Below are 17,085 nucleotides of genomic sequence, written 5' to 3'. Positions count from 1 at the left end.
ATTAAAGAGCAGTATTTAGCAAATGTCTGGGGGAGAAGGGAGGCTATTTTCTATCTGCTCCTCAGGGAGACAGTAAGGAATTCAGTCAAGTTCTTCCTCCTCTATCTTTTCTAATAAAAATGTACCACATTTCATTTTGGTACATCTAGATTGGAGTTAAAGACATCAATCCTTAATGGCTTATTCTAGCCAAGCTAGGTTTAGCTCAGTTTCAAATGAATGTGCTGTGAAACTCAGACTGCCCTTTCCAAGGATTAAAAAAAAAAGTTAGAATTTAGAAGAGTATATACACGTGCAAGCCATCCCTAGGGGAACGCTTAAGTGTTCTGATGAAAACTAAATTTGGCATGGCCACTTTCTGACCTCGCAGAAAAAAAACACAGAGCCCTTCATGCATGCTGAGCAGCTCTAACGTGAACAGTCCTCTCCGTTGGGGACGATGCAAGGGGAGAAGGTAGTTTCCTCACGCTTAAAGTTGCACACTGGAAACTATGAAAGCATGGGTTTGTTAACTAAAAGACAGAGAATCATTATCAGACAATTTCATCTTCTGAATAATAGAGGCTGGCTTCTCCAATTCTCATTTGAATTACTGCCTTTAGATAAAAAGAGCCAATACATAAATGCAGCGCAAGCTGCTTTTGACTTGTGTTAAGTATGATTAACCAAATTGTGGCAGTCATCTGCATATCAAAATAATCAGGTGATTCACCTTTGGGGTGGGTTTCTTTTTGTGGGGTTGTTGGGTTTTTTAAAATTTTATTTTAAGCTTGCTTTTTTTTCCCCCAGCAAGAGCAAATAGCTGCTTGATAGATATGTTTTTCAGCTGAAAGGAAAATTGAGATGCTGGCAACTGGAATATGAGTTGAAGCAGCATTTGCAGACCTGTCAGTTTGCAAATCCTGGAGATGTGAGCTCACCACATACCAAGGATAAGGATGATTAGACTTATCCAGTGTCATATGATAGCTTAGATGTTGTTTACGGTCTCAGATACAACAGCTCACGTGTCAGGGAACAGACACACTTGCAACATCACAACTAAGTGCATGCCATTTAATAATACCTTGACAGAGGGAGTCTCACAAGAGGAAATAAAAGCCTCAAACATCATTGCACCTCCTTGCTTGATCTGGGACCCAAACTCCACTCTGCCTGTGGGGAAAGGGGAATCACAGTGCCAAGGGCAACCACCCTGCTGCTGCAAGCAGGAGGGTGTAAAGGCAGGAAGAACCCAGCAAGCCAGACAGAGAATACCTGACAACTAGCTTTTCCATGTGAAGGACTCTAAAATTACAGAATAAGCACGTTTGTAGTATATTAATGCTTTAAATAATTCCTGTTAAAAGTGTGTAAAAATTGACTTGAACTCCAGATGAAAGCTTTAGTAAACTTCAGTATTTCAAACACGTTTGGTTGGCATCCTTACAGATGACACTACCTTATCTATGTAATACTCATAGGGATTTCTTTATTTCTTATGCAAATACAACCCAGATCAGAAGTTGCATTAATCTGGTAATTTATAGCTCACTAATGAAAGCACTTCAAAAGAAGTTCCTGAAAACCCACAGTGAATAATTTGAAATTAGCTAGATTCTGGAGGTTTCCTCTCAGAGAAAGTCCCTCCAGTCAAGCCCTGAATCATATGCCTTATGATCTTCACACAGTTTTGCTTTTAGTACAGACTACTATTTCCAAAAGAGTGCTTAATTTTTAAAATTTTACCTAGTTCAAGAAGGAGCATAGTGGTGACTTTGACTAGTTTAAGTAAAAAAAAAAAAACAGTGAAGTTTCAAAGTTTGTTGCTTTTCACATTGGCATTTTCTAATGTTACCTTAAAAATAAAATTAAGCTGAAAAAATGGTTAGAAAATCCAATCAGGAAAACAGCAATGTAAAGAATCACTTTTTTTTTCAGATTTACTCCAAATGAGGGTGGATGCTCAGGGCCTTGAAAGCAGCTGGTGTGCCAGAATACCATTCAGGCTTCTTTACAACCTTTTACATACATATAAACAAGAGAAATGTGTTTATTTAAAAACTAAACAGGTAAGAGTATAAACAAAGCTGCAACACAGTGGCAACAAAGTTTAGCTTGTTGCAGCTCAACTTTGCAGCATCTCTACCGCAAAAAGGTAGAAGGCAAGCACCTCACCAGAACAGCTGACAAAAGTTATTTTAAAAAAAAACAAACCCTACTTTTATTTTTAAATTAGAAGTTCTTATGTTATTCTATCTTGGAATATATTCAAAGATGAAAGCTTTTTTCCTAACCTACTTTTTTATTATTCCTTTTTTAAAAAATTAAGAAATGTTTTGAATAAAGACAGCTCTGATTATGCTTCATATTAATGACGTCTGTGTTGCCATGGAAATTACCATGACATCACAAAATCTACATAATGGTCTCAAAGAATGAAAAGTAGTAGGAAAACATTGCTTAAGAGGCAAGACCTTGTCTGAAGACAGTTTAGCTTATTAACATTCATGAAATTCATTAAAACAGAGGAGTATTTTTCCAACCTCATACAGAGCCTTTAGTAGTTAGATCCTAAATGAAGACTGGGTTTTTACCTTGAAAAATATATAATATGCGTTTCTAAGTCCCAACGGAGACTTTCGTAACTAAGGTACTATAAACTGCTATCTTTTTAAAACACTAAAAAAAGACCAAACTTGACAAATCATTTGGGTTTTTGGTAGTAAAATAAAACCAAACATATTGATATTTTCCACCCCCACTAATGCGCCGAACTCATTCAATACAACCATTTCATTCATATGGAGGGCTAAGCACATGACCTCAGTAACTAGTTTCCATAAATCTTATTAGTATAATGCAGATGTCTTCAAGATACCTTTGTAATAAGTGCCCTGTAACTCTAAATGAATAAACAAACTAAACCAGTAAAGTAATAGTCACAATTTTGTTTTAGCTATTTAGATGATAAGTTGAAAATAAGTTATCCCTCACCTAACATGTTATACTATGTCTAATATCCCTGGATTTATTTTTCAGAAGCATTTGAAAATTTCAACATCACCTACAGTGCTGTATATACATAAGGAACTGTCATTATCCAGCTTATCAAGATTGTCCTTCACCAAAGGTAAATCTATAAAAGTTTACATCACCAGAGTTCTACATGAGGCAAAAAAACTGCTCTTCCCCACATATATGCCAAACCTAAATGCAGGGACAGCCATCCTATAACTTTCCCTCAAGAGTTTTCTTGAGCATTTTGGGGTTTTATATATATACAGACACATACATAGACTTGTAAGTCTTACACTTGTAAGCACAGTATAGACTCTACGGTACCTCTTGACTTTTCTGTAGACTACACAAGTTTTGGTTAGCATGATTTTCCACTCTGTATATTCTTCTTTTAAATATAGTCGTGCAGCTGTAACAAATCATCTCCAATTTCAGGACTTTAAAATGGACCTCTGTCTAGTTAACACTGTTGCTTAGGCTGTGAAAACTGCAGAAAATAGCCTTTTCCCCAGCACATCATACCTAGACCAGCATCCTCTCCTTCTTGCTCTGCATTGTACTCTGTCTCCTATCTCCACGTGGGTATAACTTTTCCCTCTTTGGTACTGAGGTACTTCAAGATATGGTTTAGTAGAGGACACGTATGGTTGGACTCAATGATCTTAAAGTTCTTTTCCAACCTTGTGATTCTGTGATTCTTTGTACTGGTTTTGCACACAGTTCATTTTGTTGATACTGTGGAGTAAAAAATGACCAGGTAACTTCTTAGTTCATTACACTTATAAAACTTGCCTGGACACCCTGAGACTATGTAAAACAGCCACGGTCTTCCTTCTGCCTTCAGCAGGTATAACAACACATATGCGATTTTCTCAAGTAACTGTGGGGTTGGGGGTTTTTATGGTTTGCAGGTTTCTACTAAAAGTCAAAACCTGAAATACCAATACACTGAATCAGGAACCTTATACCAGTGGGAACAGATTGCAGAACAGGTCATCTCACCAGCTGCAATATCAGTTGTCAAAAAGCAACAATTTTATTCTGATAGACATCTTTAATTGGCAGTGTAAGCAGCAGTGAATGCCCAGATATAACAGGTCTCACATGTAAATTTGAAATAAGCACGTACTTTATTACATAGAGAACTTTCCTTTCCTTATCAAAAAGATTTCTCCATTTTTTCCTCATCCCCATTTGTATGCAAGTAATTTATTACCATTTCATATGGCAGCTTTTTAATAATAAAATCAAGCCTGAAATTTTACAAAGAAGATACCACTATAAGCAAGAGATGTTGAAATTTAATCAATATAACATAATTATATTGTACAGAATAACAATAAAAGCAAGAGCAAAATGAACAATGCTTCCAAGACTGATTAGATGTTGTTCTTAAGTACTTCAAATTATGACATACTCCATTAGAAACCCTAATGCAGGGATTAGACAGATGTCTCTAACCAATGAGACACAAAATAAGATAAAGAGTCAGCAATAAAAAACATATTCTTTCAAGGCCAGTTTTTGTTGCAGCATATTTTAGAAACCAGGTATCAACTAAGCAGTACCAAAAATTTTCAACAATGAGAAATGTCAACATCTTTGGGAAAAACACATTTTCAATCAATGTTCTTCCCATCCATTCTAGAGAGCATTCTATAACATTCCAAAATACAAAATAGCACTCAAGTTTCAGCACACTTTTCAAACTTTAAATAGCCAAAATTTTAACCCCAGCTTTCTAAAAGTTTAAAAAAAAAGGGGGGAGGGGGAAGGGGAGGTTGTAAAAGTTGGTAACATTCATAGATGTCAAAGATTACAGTTGTTTTGTCAGCTACCTTTAAGGATTCTCTCCTTTCCTCTGCTTTCTTTCTGCTGCAAGTTTATCCCCCATGAGTCTGGTCTGTTAAAACCCTCTGCTTAATTTCAATTTCTTCTTAAGGTCCTTTTCAGTTGCTATGAGTTATTAAGATACATTCATGCTTAGACAAATTCCTCTATGTTACCTCAGACTTTGTTTTTCCTTAGCATTGGCTGCATGCCATACTCACACCACTCTGAAACATTTTGATTATAATTATTTAGCAAGTGCAAAAATAACTTAAATTAGTTCACAGGCAGGACTCTCCATAAAATCAGCAGTTTGGATTTGCATTGTTAAATACTTGGGGTTTTATGGTCCATAGCACAAATTTCTAAGCATAATTTTGTCATTAAAAGAGATACCTATAACTTTTTCAATATTTTTACAGTTTCAGTGGGGAAGATAAACACCATCAATCTGAATAAATAACATCAGAAAAGTCTATGTGTTTTGGGGTTTTTTTTTTTGCATGCACATTGGCAGGAAATAACATCTTTACTTCACTTGCAATTACTGTGTGTGAAACAATGAAAACTGGACCAGAACAAGAACTCTTGCATACACAAACTCTGCATCATCAGTTAATGGTGCTTCTCTTATAGAATATGTACATTGTTCTGGACATTCCACCAACGCACCTGAGCATCAGCAAGTGATCCAGACCACCTCAAGTCCATCATCAGGTGTTATGTATGGAGAGACAGAAGTCTGTATCTATAGAACATATAGACCTAGAAGCTAGTACAGAGTTTACATTTGTGAAGGCTTCTGAAGTTGGCTTTTCTCCTACCATGAGTATTTCCATGCCTGAAAACCTCCCCCACCTTTAAATATTCAAGCTCACTTAAAAGTTATTTGGGTCATTTAGCACTTTCTGCTTCATTGTTACCTTCTCATCTCCTTGTTAGGACCTTGGAAGAAAGCCCAGTAGCACTAGCCCCCCTACGCTAGATTTCTGGTTTCATTTTCAAAAGATGCCAGCGTAATAGATTAAGTCCCTTAACATTTCATCAGCTGTGCAAGAGCAAAATTGTAATGGTGCAGAAATAATTGTTTTGACAGGAACAACACCAGACACCACCCAATCTCATCATTTAGGAACTGTTTCCTCTTCTATTTCCCAACACCTTAGAAGATATTGGCAGCACATTTGGAAGATGACCAATTTCAAACCTCAATGAACTCTTCAATTATTCAGCAGAACAGGAGATGGGTGGGATAAAGTAAAACGGACACAATGCCCAACTCACTTCGCTGTAAAAATCACTTTGAGTATTCATATTCTAAAAGACCTGTACACTAATTTCTGCAAAAAGTCATTTCACATGACATTACTGGTACAGGTAGCATCATGAACTCTGCTGTAGCAGCAGGTGACATGACAAGACAAAGCCCCATTAGTTTGTGGCTCAGCTAATTCAGATACCAACAGTGTTGACTGTGACTGTGTCAAAATGAAGAAGTCAGATTTGGAAAGCTCAAAACGCTCCCTGCAACCCAGGCCTCAAGGAGCAGAGTTCAGGGACAGAGCCAGGGCAGCTTGTGAGGCAATGCCACACATCACCAAACTCCAGGATTCACTGGTGACACTGGCCATGATACCGAAGGGAGACGAGCAGATTCAGGTACTCCAAATAAAATGTTCCCTCTTGCAGGCAAGCTTTTATTTTATCCAGGAGTTAGAGTCTCAAAAAGTAATCATAGCTGCATGGACTGTGGCAGTCTAATTTTGTGCTGGAAGGTACTAGCTACCATTTCCACTCAAAAGGACTTACTCAGTCTTTTAGGTAGATGCAGATGGTACAACACAATTGCCATTACTGTCTCAGTGTCCATTTAAAATCCACTGTGAGCAATTCATACCAGACACACTCAGTCATAAATGGACTGACATCTCCACTACTTCTAACTTCTTTCTTCAGCTTATGACCTCAGTTTTATACAGATAATACTGTAAAATCATGCTCCTTCATGCTGCAGTTCCAGCTGATGGACTGAAATGCCAAAGCAAGGCATTTGAACCAAGTAGACAAGACAGCCCTCAGTATCACTATACCTTTCCACCAACCCTTAGAGATAGTCATGAGCATGGCTTTGGAATTAGCTGGATACAGAAACAATAAACCAACAAACAGGTCATGGGAAAATCTGGCAGCACTAACAAGCAGAAAAATAAATTTTAATATTGAGAGTGAGAGTTCTGAGGGCAAACTGAAAATGCATACTTTGGATTTAAGTGATTTCTTAACAGTCTTGAAACTATAACCTAGGGGAGCTATTTCCCTTTACAAAGATACAATATATGGTCTTTGTGTTTCCATCATGATGCTGTAAATCCTTAGCTATAAGCAAAACTCAGCGGGAAAAGCTCCAGAAGCACAGCACAGTTCTTGATCAACTCCCTCTGCAGCTTAACTAACTAAACCAGACGCTCTGAAGAGTATAACCCAGAGCTTCCCTCAAAATCCATTGTTCTAAAACTCTCAGTTTCCTGCTCAGGACAAAATATTCCCTTTTTAGTCAAAATTTTAAGTTTCTCTTCGTTTAAGTATTCGTGTATAGTGGTCAATCTCAGTTAAAATAACAGTTTCATTCTGTTCTCTCATGACTTTCACCCAGCAAGAGCCATTATTAATAAACACTTAGTTGTAAATACATTAAGGTCTGGCATTGAGAGAAGAATTTTATCATTGTGATTAAAGCTATCAATATAATTTTATTCACCAAAAAGATGGAACAAAGGCAGCTCTATATTCAAAATATAAATGTATCACTAGTTAGATATACATAAACCACACAAAGCGTAAGTCCCAAGCATCATTAAAATTACACATACGTTTCAGGATACATAAAGCTGTAGAAACGTGTGTAAATAGCCAAGAGCTCGGCCCAAGCATATGACACTCACATGCATTACCCATCAAAACACAAAAAGCCGCCAAAATGCCTAACAAATTTTCTTGTGAGAGGTTACTTCCTCAAATTAATCAGGACACATTTGGATGAAGACAAATCATTTCTGCACAAATTGAGTCACGTTATTGCTTTAAACACACTCAAAACAAGTCCATCGTTTCTTCGATAGGTCTCCAGTAGAATTTGATACTTCATTCCATCTCTTCAGTTGTTTTAGTATAGCAAAGACCAGAGGGCTCAATCATCAATATCTAAATAGCTACATCTCTCAATTATTAAAAGGGAAAAAACACAGATGTACTCTCAACTTCAAAACTTAATCTTTTCATTATAGGAAAAAGCTTAAATAATTGCTCTCCTGTGTAAAATCTGTGAACTTGGTAAAGGGAGAGCAGCTCTCTATTGCCACATGAAGTGGTGAGGAGAGAACTGGTCAGGTGCAGAAGCAAGGAAAGAAAAGAGGTGGCTAACAGTAAGGGAAGAATATAGATCAGTGAGCAAAGACAAGAGCACATATATGACAAGTCAGCATCGCATCATGCCTGAGCAGCACAGCACACACCACCCAGACAGTCTCTTCAAGGAGAGAAGCAGAAAAACCCAAGCACCAGAGCCTACTGGTCTGAGAAGAACTGCCCAGCAATTCTGTATTGAGTTGCTACTAAGAGCTAGTTGCATCCTCCAGTCGTGGAGGCCATGGGTAAGCGCGAGGTTAGCTGTGGGAGATCTAGGAGACACTTTTGTAGTGCAGCTCCAAGTCAAATAAGATGAAAGACCACGGTAATATTTATACTAGAGGAAGAGTCCTGGAACAAAAACCACATGGGAAGTCCAAGAACAGAGCAGACTTAGCGATGCTGGAGGCCATTCCAAAAGGTATTTTGAGGGACTGTCACATTACTGCTGTCGGTGACTACATGAAAACACAGGAGAGCCAGAAGAAATTCAGGGAATTGTATTTTCTGCTCATTTATTTTCTGGACTTCATACATAAACCTCATTCTACCATGTGAACTGCTTCAGGGTACAGATGCTCGGAGAAACAGTGAGAGTACCGAGTGTTAACTTATGCTAGTTGGGTGGCTGTGGTGGGACAGGGGAATTAAGGAATATTTCTTTTGACTGTAATATATGCCTGATATGTAAAAGAAAATTAGTATGAAAACTGCTAATAGTAAAATCTTCTTCACATTAAGCTGTCAGAATAAATTTCACTGTTGCAATTTCCAGAAATTAAATAGGAGAATGAGATCAAGTTTTATCTTATGTCACTAAAAATATGGCAGCTTTAATTGTTCAGGTCAAAAAATACTTAAAACTCAGAACTGTAAATATTCCCAAAAATAGTAAGTTAACTGAATAAAAAACAGCTTTATCTTATGAACAATATTTGCTAGTTCATGGATTGGTATTATAACAAATACAAGCTAAACCATGTTACAATAGGGAAATAAAATTACATTTGTCCTATTTTCACAAAACAGACAAGTTTTAGATGTTAAAGTTCCCAAAGCAAGTTACTCGATTCAGGACATCATGTATGCTAATATTCCATCTTGAACATGTTTTTTTAATTAATTTTGAATTAAAGACTTGTCAAGAAGCTACTTACAAGTAGTTTTACAAGTCATCCAGCACATTACACAACTTTGGTAAAATTTGTGTCAAAGTATTTCAACTAGCAGCTGTTTGACCATATATAGTACAATACAAAGCTGTTTATTTTTGGACTGCTGTACTATTATTTACTTCTGGCTTGAGTGGGAATGCAGTAGACTGGGAGAAGGGGGTTGTTATTATTTTTAATTAAGACATTCTTTCCCCAACTAAATATTAACTGTCAAACCAAGTCTTCACTCCCTCTCCCCCAAATAATTTAAAATGCTATCCAACACTAAGAATCAAAGACATGGAAATAATGATTTGGAAGAAAAAAAGCTTTACCTGACATAAGATACACAGCAAAAGAGCATTTCCAGTGTTATCCACCAATCAGTCTGAGGATGCTATATCAAACTAACACATCTAAATTAAAGAGGCCCCAAATGCAAATACTGAGCATATGTAGTCAACTGCACTAAAGTGCTTCAAAGTTTCAGCCATAAATCCTGTTCCTTATAGGCTCACAAGCCAACACCCACAAAGTTAAGAGTGGGACAGAATTCAGCACAGGACAGAGAAAACACCTCCAGGACTGCAGGCAGATTTATTCACCAGGGCTACCTGCACCACCTGAAGCAGGTACTACTTCTACCCTGGCTTGTACTTGAAATCTGGGGATGGATGCACACATATACTTTGGTTTTCAGTTTGGTCAGCTACTGCCCAGCCATCATTCAATTACGCTGAGCTTGATACAGCCAGGAGGCAGGCAAGGGGAAACCTGCAGGACGAGCAGCACCAGCAGCTCCTGAGGTCTCACTGGGAGAGCTGGATGTAGCCCAGGCTATTAAAAAAAAAAAAAAAAAGAACAATTTTAAGATTGGGAGAAAAAAAAAAAAAACACGAGGAGTTTTGGATAGTGAGATCTTTGTGGATGGATTACTTTGAGCTCTGGGAAAAATCAGGGAAACGACAATTTTCTGAGTCACTCAGATTTGGAGAGAGGAGCATACATCTTGCTTTCTGCTCCTACACAGATTTCTCAGCACCATCATGCTCTTACAAGCCTCAGATGCTGCAAAATTATTTCCTAGTGGCTTTTTAGATGGGCAAAGATAGAATGAGTTAAACTGGAAAGAAACCTATTAAAATAATCTAAATAAGGATTTACAGTAAGTTTACTCAAATGACAATGTTTTGCCAAAGCAAGATCAAAAATGTATGATCTCTACCTGGTCTCCTCCTATTATTACCTGGATGTCAATGATGCATAAAGACATGCTCCATTCGCTAAAGTATAGCAAATTCATCTTAACATCTGTAAGATATTAAGACTCCCAAATTATGCAATACTCAAAAATGCTCCTAAAATTATTATTCACTATATGTGTCAATAGTCAACTTAGGCAAAAAGTTATCCAATAACCACCTTTTGCCCACTTTTGATGCTACTCTAGATTTCAAAATACCACCCTATCATTCTTTCTGGACAGCAGCCTTTTCAGGAGGTCTTACTTCCATTTATTTTCTCTACAGCACTGTAAAATTTTACTTTAGCATTGCTGTTAATCGGTCTCTTCTACCCAGTCTGTATATCTAAGCAGTTTACTAAGTAAAGCTGAAAAATTTAGTTTTCCTTTCACACCTTTGCTCTATTCCAAATCAGAAATATAACCTGGGTGCCCTCTCGCTTTTCTCAAGTTTCTTGTTCAGAGATGAGCCCAAGTTCCAGACACTGCAGCTTACTCAGTTCCAAAGTAAAAATCCTGATTAGCTTTGTCCTCAATTTAAATAAGTTCCTCACCTACCCTTTAGCAACCATAGCTTCTGAGAATAAAGCCTCTCGCTAGGTTTTGCACTCCAGAAATACTTTCTACCTTCTACCATTAAATTTTCTTAATTTTGCTTTTATAGACTTATGTTATCCTTGTTAATTAATAAATCAACTCTCTTGCAAGTGCTTCCCATGACACCAGCTTTGGCAGCTACATAACTCCATCCACAACAATGAAATTTTTTCTAATGCCAAGTTGTAATTCACCAAGATCTCAGACACTGTCCCACATGTCATTTCTGATTTTCTCCATGTGAACAGCTTAGTCACAGGACCTGTAATTTTCTGTTCATTTTTCCAGGAAGAATCTCAGGCTTGTTGTTTATCTTATTAAATCTCCTCTCTCACCAAGTATCAAAAAATGTCTGAAACACAAGCACTGCTGTAATTCAAAGGAACAGGAGAATCTTGACGCAGACTATATACAACCACCCTACATTAATTCAGATCTCTCTTCTGGCATCTAAAGGAAGAGCTTTCTGCCAGTTTTTTTTCTGGCTTTTCCTGTTCATGGCTGACATATGGGACAATTTTCTTCCATCTGCCAGCAGCAGGGATCCTATAATCTGTTGTGCTTCTTCTTACAATAACCAGTTTTGGACCTTCAGCATATACTATTTGATGGCACATCAAATATACCATTTTATCAGCAGTGCCTGTCCTCTTACAGATGCAAGACACTTGCTTTCACCATGAACAAGCCACCACCATCAAATGTAAGTCCCGTGACCAGCATTCCTCTCCCACTGAAAAGCAGGTTGGAACATCTAATTGTTCACATGCCAACCAACAGTAACTCTGAAGTGGTTTCCCACTGTTTAAAACTGTAAGGAAGTTTCTAGTGCTTTCATTCTCATAATACCATACAGAGACATGTCATTCTTCCATTCTGCCTTTCATAAATTTTATTACATGCTATTTACTTCAAAGGAGCCTTTTATAGTAGCCTGACTGAATATGCATATAACCAGCATTTGAAAGTGATTCTGCTCTGCTTCCACTAAAATGATCAAGCTTAGTCTAAAATCCTTGCAGTCATCTGCAATTTTTTATGTAGCTCAGAATAATTAAATTTTTGCTGTAGAGATGTGCATTTTGAGTGTCTCACACTCAGACTTACCTCTTTTTCCATGTAAAATACCACTTTTTATTGTAAATCCACTTACATGAAGCACGACCTTAAACAGAAGTAGCAAAGCTGGCAGTAACATGATGTAAGCGTATGCTAAAACATGCACTGAAGACTTGTGGATGCTAAGTAAAACCTCAGGAAACCATCACAAGCTCTAGCACATCCTACAATTTAAAGTTTCGTTACTCACAGCAACAGACTACTCAGTATTTCATCTGTCACGTTTTTGGTAGTTTTATTTTAAATTGATGGCATTTGGATGACACTTAGGATGTTCACACCCTGTCCACAATGATGGGCTTTCAGTTCTGGATATGGGCATAAAATAATCACCACAGCCAGCAAAGGTAGGAAAAGTATGTTTGTGCACTCCTGAGTTTCATTAAACATAAGACATTGCCCTTTAATTCCAAAAATTCTCTACACCTCAGGATTTACATTTAAGATACATAATGCAGTACATTCATAGCTGGCATACCTGCTTCTTGGAAGAAACATAGATTCTTTAATGAAGACTGACCCAGACAGCAGGATATACCAACAGGTACCGATATCATCAGGACTGGAATAAAAAAACAAAGAGAGAAGACACAGTTTAAGGCACTTGATTTAAGTTACTCATAGCACTACCAAATTTATAGTATGAAGAACAAATAGGCAAAACCACTCAAAATTATGGAAGAAAGCCATAGTTAGATTATTTGCAAAACATTTACATTAAACTATTTTGATTTTCACCTGCAAATATATATATTATTAAACTGCCTCACTTCATTTATTTCTCTCCTTTTTAAAAGCATGCATCTTTGGTAGCAGCATAAATTCAACCAAATATAATTGAAAAAGATTAAAACGAAGTCAAGCTACAGTACATATACTGTATTCTATTGAATCCATTACTTTCCTCTTGCTGCAGAGAACTGTAGCATTTTCTCCCCTACAAATAAGGTTTCCTTTCTCAATTCTAGCCATCTCCTCTTTCACCCTTTCTTCAAGACAGAAATTTCCCTTTTGACATCAGTGTTTGCTCCCACAATGTAAGAGAGCATCGGATATATTTGCAGATGGTAAACCTAGAGTGGATTTGCTCTTGGTTCTGCTGCTACTACGCACTGCCCCTTTCATGCCTCTTCATGGCACAAAAATCAACTCCCAATAAAAGGGACAAAGAATTTCTTTTCCCTGATCCTTATCCTACAGAGGAACTGGATGAGGACTTTGTCATCCAGGGCCAGTAAATTCTACTGTAGACTCAGATCTTCCTCCTTGAGTAATACAAAATTATTTTCACAGGGTTAGACTGCCCTTGGATAAATTCAAATAATGTTCAGACAGAGAAAAAAACATAGCTTACTAGAAACAGCTGCCGTGGAAGCCTTGTGCCATTTCAACGGTCAACACTGAAAATATCTGTGCTTCGCTTCAGTTTTTACCACTCTTGGTTCTTTCAAAGAAACTCACTAATTGGATTCAAGTAGTTAGGAACTTCACAAGCATTCTTATCTGAAAACTACATCCCTAGTGACACTAAGAGATGCAGATTACTTAATTAATCTGTAGCACCTTCTTTTTTTTTTTTTAAATTACACGTCTCAAGTCTTTGGTAACAATTATTTCTAACTTTAAGCAAGAACAGCCCACATCTTTTAATGAAGATGACAGCATAGTATTAAAACCCAATCTTAAATCTACGTAGGCTATGTACATGTTAGCAGCGTGTTTTTCATTTGTAGACCTTCAATTTAAAAAATACCTATATAGCAGGGTCCTCAAAACAAGAGTGCCTTTTCCTCAGCACTCAATGGATTACACTTTCTGAAAGAGGAAGTTAAAAAGAGGAAACTGGCCTAAAACAGGAGAGAGCAAGACAGCAAACCATCCAATCTAAAAAAAGGTGCTCAATTTCCATTTTGCACTGTATAATATAACCATAAGAGAAAGGACAAACATCAGAAACATGGAGAATTAACAGTAGCAGCAGAGGGCATAGTATCTGACTACAAACACAAGAACTGACTAAGACGATGCAGCCTACGTTTCTTTCCTACCAACCAATGACCTGACCAGTGAAACCATACTGGCATGCTACACCCACCTGTGAAGGTTTAACCTCTTCAAACAGAAGATTTCAGGACATACTTTTTTATACTGGTAGACAGTAGAGAGTGATACGATAACATGATGTCAACAGTTGAAAATACAAACAGTTTTGATTTACAGAGTTAAGGGCATCAAGCTGCCTTTTCTGAAGTGTGCTTCATATGCTCACTCCTCACATGCACCTGTACTTCCCTCAAACCTATCTATAAATATCAACACCTTCAATTTCAAATATACACAGAGAACCAGGTTAAAACAGATAACTCCAGTGTATGGTTACACTTTTGAGAATAATATTTTCTCTTGAAGTGGTGGTTTTCTTGAGTTTAAGTCACACATCTTTAAACACTCTTCCCCCAAACAGTCCTGAGTTGACAGGAACGCACCCAGCATTGCTGCAGAACTGCAAATCAGTGGGGTTTTAATTTTTGGTTTGTTTGGTTTTGGATTTTGGTTTTTTTAATAGATGCCATTGTAGATACAAATAATCTGCACTAAATAGCACAGATAAAAGTTTTAAAAATAGATATTTTCAGCAATGGCTGTAGATTGCACAATTTCACAAATTGCCTGGAAGTGACTATCAGGATGACAACAGTAATCTAATGCTCTGCAATCCATATGGAAAATTATCTCATAAGAAGTTTTGCGGGTTGGTTTGGTTTGGTTTTAGGGTTTTTTTAAAGTTTTCCTTTTCTCAAAACCTGGTAGTTTGACTAAGTGTAAAAGTGTAGTCTAAGAGAAAAGAATCTAATCTGGCATCACAGGCTCTATAACTCTAAAGCAAAAGTAATCTAAAAAATCAGTTTATACTTTCACAGAAAGCCATTTCCATGGATAAAATAATTGAAGCAAAAATTTTAAATAAAAGTGGTTATTTCCCTCCTTTAAGAGCTGATGAGCTATTTCAAATCCTTTGTCAAATCATCTAATTGTAAGGGTCTTGAGTTTATCTTTTCTCACTGGAGATCTTTTAGCTCCAAAGAGAAAGGCAGCCACAAGATTTCACAAGCACCACTTGATTTGTTCAACATTCAAATTCTTAACACTACATTGAATCTACTTTTAATCATTTAACAAACAGCTATAAAGATTACACATTTAATGGCAGTGGTTGAAATTTTTCTTAATTGATCACACAGAGCATGACTTCTCACCCAGTGGATCATCCAACTCATTTGTTTGGGGGCTTTTTTGCCAGTTTACAGGTTTATCGACTTTCTCTGCAAGTTTGCTGGTCAACAGTTGTTGCTCCTTCTCACTTATCTGTCATGAACATCATACTTTACCTACTTCATGTTTAATCAATTGGATCTGCATTCTGTGATGACATCATCAAAAGGACTTAGATACCAAGACAACATTCTTCTAACCAGTGAAATAGAGCTACTTGCTGATAGTTTTCAGAATATTCAGGTTCTAGCAGCAGCCTCAAAGTAGTGCAAAACCGAAAGCCAATACCAAACTAGTCACCAATATGCAGACTTTATTCACAGTCTGCACCTAAATTAGTTGTACAAAATTTAAATAAACCTACTCTAAATCTTGACTCTTGCGTTATAGTGCTTTTGAAAGCAGGGGATTTCCTGGGGGATCTATATTTAATTTCTCAGAGTGTAAGAGTTTGATTTATGGGAACTTGGGAGCTAGCAACAGAATTCAAGAGACTGGATTGCAACGCCTTCCCATTGTGTTTCCGTCCTCAGCTTCTCTGACATGGTCCTTTCACACAACTACAACCTGCAGCCAGACAGCACACTTCTCCACTTTCAGAATGACACAAAAACCTTAAGACAGAACTGCTCAAAGTAACTTCATAGCTGTCACTTTATTATGTTTTGAAACTTCAGTTATATATTTACACAATAGACTATGAATGACATCACCAGGCTGTCACTGCTGATAAGGTTAGACAGCCTTTTCAGGCCCAAGGCTTAAGACTTTTTTCAAACCTAAGACTTTAGAGCATCTTCTGATCACTGGTTTTCTCAGCCAACTCCTTTAAGACAGCACTTGAAAAAAGCTAAGCAGAATGCAGGTTTCAATGGAAACAAGCATGGAAACAGCTTCCATATAATTACCACTTCAGATTGCTTTTGCAGAAAGAGACCTGAGACCTAAACAACAGAAGTGTCATTCTTCCTCCAGCACCGGACCAAATGGTCAAACAACACAGATGCTGGAAGGATCCCTAACTTAAGTCAAACATCAGCATCCAGAACTTCTTTCCAATTCAGAGGTATTTTCCCAGCTACTTCATAAAAAGGCCATGAAATTGGCAAGAACAATTTCTTGGTTGTGAAAGAGCTAGTTAGAATTATTCTCTCCATAAAGCAGTAAAATTCCAACCACTAAAGGACTCATTCAAGACATATTTAAAGTGTATATAGTACAATTTCTACAAGCTATAACATTTGTAAATGTTTTGGTAAAAGAACTTACATTACAAACCAAGATGTACCTAGCAGATTACATTTCCATTAAATCATACTCAATGTTGTTGAAAGCTGAATGAATTTCAGAAAGTAAGCACAGAGTAATTCAGAACAGACATTGTTCATGCTCCCAGGTCTCCCACTTGAGAGGAACAGAAACAATGAAAATTTGACATGTCAGAACTGGGACCTCTTTGGGGCA

The 17,085-nt window shown here is 37.2% G+C and overlaps 1 protein-coding gene across 2 annotated transcripts in view; it reads right to left on the bottom strand.

Moving 5' to 3' along the window:
- Positions 1–17,085, bottom strand: part of RAPGEF2 (Rap guanine nucleotide exchange factor 2) — a gene marked incomplete at its 5' end in the record, with an annotated part of 181,272 nt that overhangs the window by 95,095 nt on the left and 69,092 nt on the right. For both annotated transcript variants that reach the window (XM_084264147.1, XM_084264148.1), the window contains one exon: positions 12,827–12,910. In XM_084264147.1, coding sequence (XP_084120273.1) covers positions 12,827–12,910 — 84 coding nt within the window. The remainder of the gene's footprint in view (positions 1–12,826; positions 12,911–17,085) is intronic.

Source organism: Gallinula chloropus (genome assembly GCF_964237585.1).
Source record: "Gallinula chloropus genome assembly, chromosome: 4".
Taxonomy (NCBI): Eukaryota; Metazoa; Chordata; class Aves; order Gruiformes; family Rallidae; genus Gallinula; species Gallinula chloropus.
This window is presented reverse-complemented; position numbering and strand designations above follow the sequence as displayed.